Source organism: Microplitis demolitor, chromosome 10 (assembly GCF_026212275.2).
Source record: "Microplitis demolitor isolate Queensland-Clemson2020A chromosome 10, iyMicDemo2.1a, whole genome shotgun sequence".
Classification (NCBI taxonomy): domain Eukaryota; kingdom Metazoa; phylum Arthropoda; class Insecta; order Hymenoptera; family Braconidae; genus Microplitis; species Microplitis demolitor.
Genome location: NC_068554.1, coordinates 11,536,278 through 11,541,881, shown reverse-complemented (window position 1 = coordinate 11,541,881; position 5,604 = coordinate 11,536,278). Strand labels below are relative to the sequence as shown.

The 5,604-nt window shown below is 33.5% G+C and overlaps 1 protein-coding gene and 1 long non-coding RNA gene across 2 annotated transcripts; both read left to right on the top strand.

Annotated features, from left to right (window-relative positions):
- Window positions 1-660: 660 nt before the first annotated feature.
- Window positions 661-3,903, top strand: LOC103578476 (uncharacterized). The gene is made up of 6 exons (XM_053742646.1): window positions 661-773; window positions 853-1,135; window positions 1,284-1,325; window positions 1,412-1,615; window positions 3,788-3,841; window positions 3,883-3,903. Exons 1-6 carry the CDS (start codon window positions 661-663, stop codon window positions 3,901-3,903), a joined length of 717 nt encoding a protein of 238 aa, XP_053598621.1.
- A 55-nt stretch (window positions 3,904-3,958) lies between these two features.
- Window positions 3,959-5,177, top strand: LOC128668761 (uncharacterized). The gene is made up of 3 exons (XR_008404406.1): window positions 3,959-4,093; window positions 4,255-4,467; window positions 5,104-5,177. It is a non-coding gene; the product is annotated as an uncharacterized LOC128668761 (long non-coding RNA).
- Window positions 5,178-5,604: the final 427 nt, after the last annotated feature.

Sequence of the window (5,604 nt, the reverse complement as noted above, 5' to 3'; positions counted from 1 at the left end):
TGTATTTTGAAAACGGCTCCAAATTTCGACTTGGTTAACCAAGTCTAAATCAAGTTTTATTTTTGACCCTGGAAACCCTTTTTTTAGTGCATAGAATCCGGTGAACTAGAATGTTAATTGCAGACACTCCTGTTTAGTCTAAACAGACACTCTTGTTTAGTCCAAACAGTCACTCTTGTTTAGTCCAAACAGTCACTCCTGTTTAGTCCAAACAGACACTTTTGTTTCGTTTAAACGGAAATCGCTGTCCATTCTAAACAGACACTCCTGTTTAGTCTAAACAGACACTTCTGTATAGTCTAAACAGACACTCCTGTTTAGTCCAAACAGACACTTCTGTTCATTCTAAACAGACTGACTATTAGCGTCAACAGTGATACCAATTCAAACTCAATGTCTCACTTAGGTTTTTTTTTTGCTTATATACAAAATAATTTTTTAAACGTCTGTTTATTTGCTTTTCATTTTTAAAATGTTTTGCTACATGTTTATTGTAGCATGCGAATAATTTTTTGCTCTATTCAATATTTGCGTATTATTTAAACTATTCTCTAATCTTTTTTTTTATACATGGCAATCATTTTGAATTTGTCAAACAATATTGCGCTGCTTTTAGCAATAAGGTATGTGAAGCCACCTATTCTCTAACGCATTACCCCAATGGGGAATCATGTCGGGCATGATGATCCCGTGCTAAACTTACTTGACAATAAATATCAAGAAAGAGAAGGACCAAGTGGTTCACAAAGACCAAGTGGCTCACAAACACAAAAGTAAATATTTACGTTCAGAAAATTTTTTTTGGTTATTGGATTTTTTTTTTCTTATTTCATTTTTATTTCCTCATAATAGCGTCCGAGAGAGAGAACCATTGAGATCTTCGAACTTCAGGGCTCAAAATGCTGATCTTTCCCTAATAGCAGCTGGAATAAGACGAACACGTGGTGGTAAACCTCAAGTTCCAAGGAACCTCTCAGAAATGGCTCCAATGCTTAACAATTACCGCCCTACTAATGAGATTTATCAAGGAAGCGTTAACGGAATGGATAATTCCTCAGCATATCTTTTTGCAAATAACGAAATGCTACGAGAGTTTAGCAGGGAAAATGTCATTTATCTTGATACATCTGATGAAGTAAGCTTTACTTGTTTTGCTTTCTTCTTTTCTTATTTTTATTCACTACTATCGTGTTACTTTCCATTTCGATCATAATATGCGATTTAGAATAAATTTTTCGAACTAATATATTGGTTGCTTATTTGAATTATTCGTTTCATTGCAGTTAGCTCCAAGAGCTCCGCGGATGCTAAGCCACTTATTGATGGTACTGATTCTTCGTGAAAACTCCGTAACTTAATCATTACGAAAAAAAAAAAATCGTTTTACTTACAATGTACATTTTTATTTCAGACTATTCCGGTAATATTATGCCTGTGCAGCCATCGGTCCACCGAATTATACCGTGCGATTTCTGACTTCATAAAAAATCGTGTGCCTCAGTTATGTGATAATCTTCAGCTTGTCGTGCCCAGTTTGGAATATTCTTTGGTAAGCTCTGTAAGAGAGAGCTTTCCGTTTTGCCACATAAGACTGACGTGGATGCAAGTGATGAGGGTAAGATTTTACATTGATCATAGATATATACAAAAAAAAAATAGGTTTCTTAGTACAATAAATTTTTACTCGCGAAGAAATTCTTTTTTTTTCTGTATAGAATTCGTGTTAGGATAATAATTCACGAGAAACTTTCAGTATATTATTTTTATGTGCTGTGACACATCACAGATCGTGTGAAAATAATTTTTCCCGGTTAATACTTTCTTTTTTGGTATTAATTTTCATTTAAATTAAAGATTTTAAATGTATTACGGTACATTTTATGCTTTAGAGATGCTGTAACACATCCCAGACCGTGTGATAGTTATATTCTCTGGCGGCCATTTTAATTTTTTATCCTTACTCTTTAAATCCTTTTTTTCTGTATCCTAACAAACATTATCCTACATAGTTTACTTCGACAGTTCAAGACTGATTTGCGGGCTTAGTATCCGTAAAAATAAATTCTTTTTTATTCGGTCGGACCCTGGCATATCTGATATTTTATCGCTTTATGTTGAATCTCATCTTAAACCACAAAAAAATCTCTTTCACTAACCCTAGCGGTTTAGACACCACCGCCAAAACTCCGAGTAAACTCGTAGGAAACTCGGAGCATTAGTGGCGTTTAGGGAGAGTTTTAGCGGAGTAGACTCGGAAGATGGTGTGCAGATGCGACGCTAGATTCCGCTAGCGCTCTGTCGGGATTTTTGTGGAGTACCGTTAGTGTCCTCACGGAGTATGCGCGGAGTACTGTTGGAGTTTTTTTGGAGCATTTGTCGAGTACAAGCAGCGTTTTCAGGGAGTATCTACGGAGTACTGCTGGCGTTTTTGCGGAGCATTCGTCGAGTATAGTCGGCCTTTTTAAAGAGTATGCTTGGCGTTTTGACAATGTTTTTGCAGAGTTTTTGTGACGTCTGGGCGGAGTTCTCGCCAAATTTTCCCCGCATTTTGACGGAAGATTTAGCCGTACAATTGTGAAATTACGTCAATATTTTGGTGGCAATACAAAATTACGGAAGTTACGTTTAAATTATACACTGCTCAAATTAGAAAAGGGTATAATATACTATGTATAATTAGACAGCTCATAAAAAATCAATTTGTTAAGAATCAATGGTTGGAATGAGAATAGCTTAAAATTAATATAAATAATATATTTCACTTTTTTGTTCTATTTGTTAAATTATTCAAAAATTCATTTCTCTTAAAATAATTATATTATCACAATATATCATAATTAATTATAGTATTAATCTCTGTCTATTTCTGTAAAATTCTAATTATATTAAATGTAATTAAAGAACATATTTTCTCAACGAAATTCACGTCAAAATCTGTTTTCAGAACATTTTCTAAAACTATGACTTTTAAGTTATCTTTCTTTTCAGTTTAATTAACAATTTTATTAGATAATGAAGCATCCATATACAATGAATGAATAAAACATTTGCTTATTGTGAAAAAGCCATACATGAAAAAATATTTATATTAGTTTACTTGTGATTTTAAAATACGCAACTATTATACTTTTGAAACATTATTAAAATGTTGAGATGAATCCGTATTTATGTCAAAATTATGCTACAAATTTTCGCAAAAGCTGTACTTAGATGTCAAAAAACATCGCGAAAATTCCACCAAGTCACCGGAAAAATTCCGCGAAAACGCCAGCAGTACTCCGTAGATACTCCCTGAAAACGCTGCTTGTACTCGACAAATGCTCGGTAAAAATGCTCGCGGTACTCTGGCGATACTCCTTGAAAACACTGCTTGTACTCGACAAATGCTCCAAAAAAACTCCAACAGTACTCCGCGCATATTCCGTGAGGACACTAACGGTACTCCACAAAAACCCCGACAGAGCGCTAGCGGAATCTAGCGTCACATCTGCACACCATCCTTCGAGTCTACTCCGCTAAAACTCTCCCTAAACGCCACTGATACTCCGAGAGAACTCTATGACGGAGTATACTCCGCAGAAACTCCGAGTTTAATCCGAGTTTGCGCCGAGTCAACTGAACCGCTAGGGAACTAATTTTTTAACTGTTTCATTTTTCGTTTCAATTTTGAAAGTCATTCGAGATCGTGAGATTGTGAGTTGATTATATCTATCTTCGACCGCGTAATAATTTGTCGTTAGCAATGAATTTAATTCTGTTGTCCTTATAATTATAATTTATGTTCTAGAACTTTACGCGTTACTGGTGTTTTAACCAGCTACCTTTTCGTTTAAACAACCAAGTCCTGCGGCAATCCTGGGTACTACCCTTGGTACCCATCAGTTTCCGACACGAAGCGGTTAATCTCATCACTGAAACTGCATCACTTATTGAAGAGGATTACCCGAACGTCTCCATCACTCTCCGCCATGTTCTTCGTATGGATTTCTCCGGCAAAGTGGACCGATCCGATTAATCAATGTTACCGAAGAATATACCCATCGTCTACTGCGGCAATGCGTCAAAGATCGACCATCGTTTTTTATTTTATTATGTAAGCGAATTTATTATATTATATAGTATTTTGGGAATTGAGTCATTATTTTTTAAAACCGCAGTTAAAAATTTTCCATACAAATCTGAATATATTTAAATTTATTTCATTTCAATTTTTTTTTGTCCACTCGGTTATTTTATCTGTATTTCTTTTTCCAGCGTGTATTAGTCGTACACTTAACAGTGGTCTGCAGGAAATTCATCGTTTGCAAGCTACTCAACACCCAGTTACTGACGATTTCACCAACAATCGCATTGAAGCGTTGCAGCGAAATCTACAACGCTCCAGAATTTCAGTTGACGAATTTCTTGGGAGTGCCATCGATCCTTACCAATTGGAGCTGGTTACGTTGGCTGTGGCAAGTGAAACTCGTAAGTGTTTTTACACACATATATATATATATATATATATATATATATATATATATATATATATATATATATATATATATATATATATATATATATATATATATATATATATATATATATATATATATATATATATATATATATATATATATATATATATATATATATATATATATATTAGATTGATTTTAAAAAATTGGATATTCTGTTTTTCGCGAAACCCCTTATTGAATAGTCGCAGGGAGGTGAAATAAGATGCCTATTAAAAAATTAGCTTTTAATATTGAGAGGTCGCTAATCATAATTTTCAATCAACTTTCTGAATAGCATGGGAAAAAATATTTAAGTTTTCAATTTTATATTTAGGCAATCGCTCATTATACAGATGAGTTCAGGATCTAATCTCGTATAAAACTAAAAGCTTTACAAGAAAAGTCTCTTATTTATTTTTTTGATCAATTTATCTGTTCAAAAGATATTGAAGCGTGAATTCAAATTTATAGTAAATTTTGAAATTTTTTACTTTTCCGGCGCAACTATCTGAATTATCACAAAATCTCATTGAATCATTTTTATAGACAATTTTATTAATTAAAAATTAATTCGGACATATAAATTTTCTCTTTGTTTGTTCAGGGTCCAATATAACCGTTTCCCGTGTAAGTGACTTGTTAGATCCAGTCCAAGGTATTGATCGCGCTGGTGTCCTTAGACCAACAAATCAAGTTTTTCGGAGACCTATTGGGGCCTTGATGGCTGACAACGAATCGTCAGAACCCGTAGCGGGACCAACGCGAAGCAACTCTAACAAGACATTATTTGTGCTATCGAATGAAGGCGTAGGTAATATTTTTTTAATATTAATTTTTTATTTTCAATTATCGATTATGAATTGATATCGTGGTGGCCACATTTCTGAAAAACCTGAATATTTCAGGGAATTATAAGTATACTGAAAAAATCAGGTAATTTCGTCACAAAGCTGGAAAAATTTTTACTTTATGTTTTTGGAATAAAAAAATTCCAAAAATATTTTTTCTGCCAAAACTGTTCGAAAGTTAAAAAGTTCATTGATATTTTATTATAGAATAAGTTATATAAAAACAAAAGATTTAAAATCAAAAATACCAAATTATT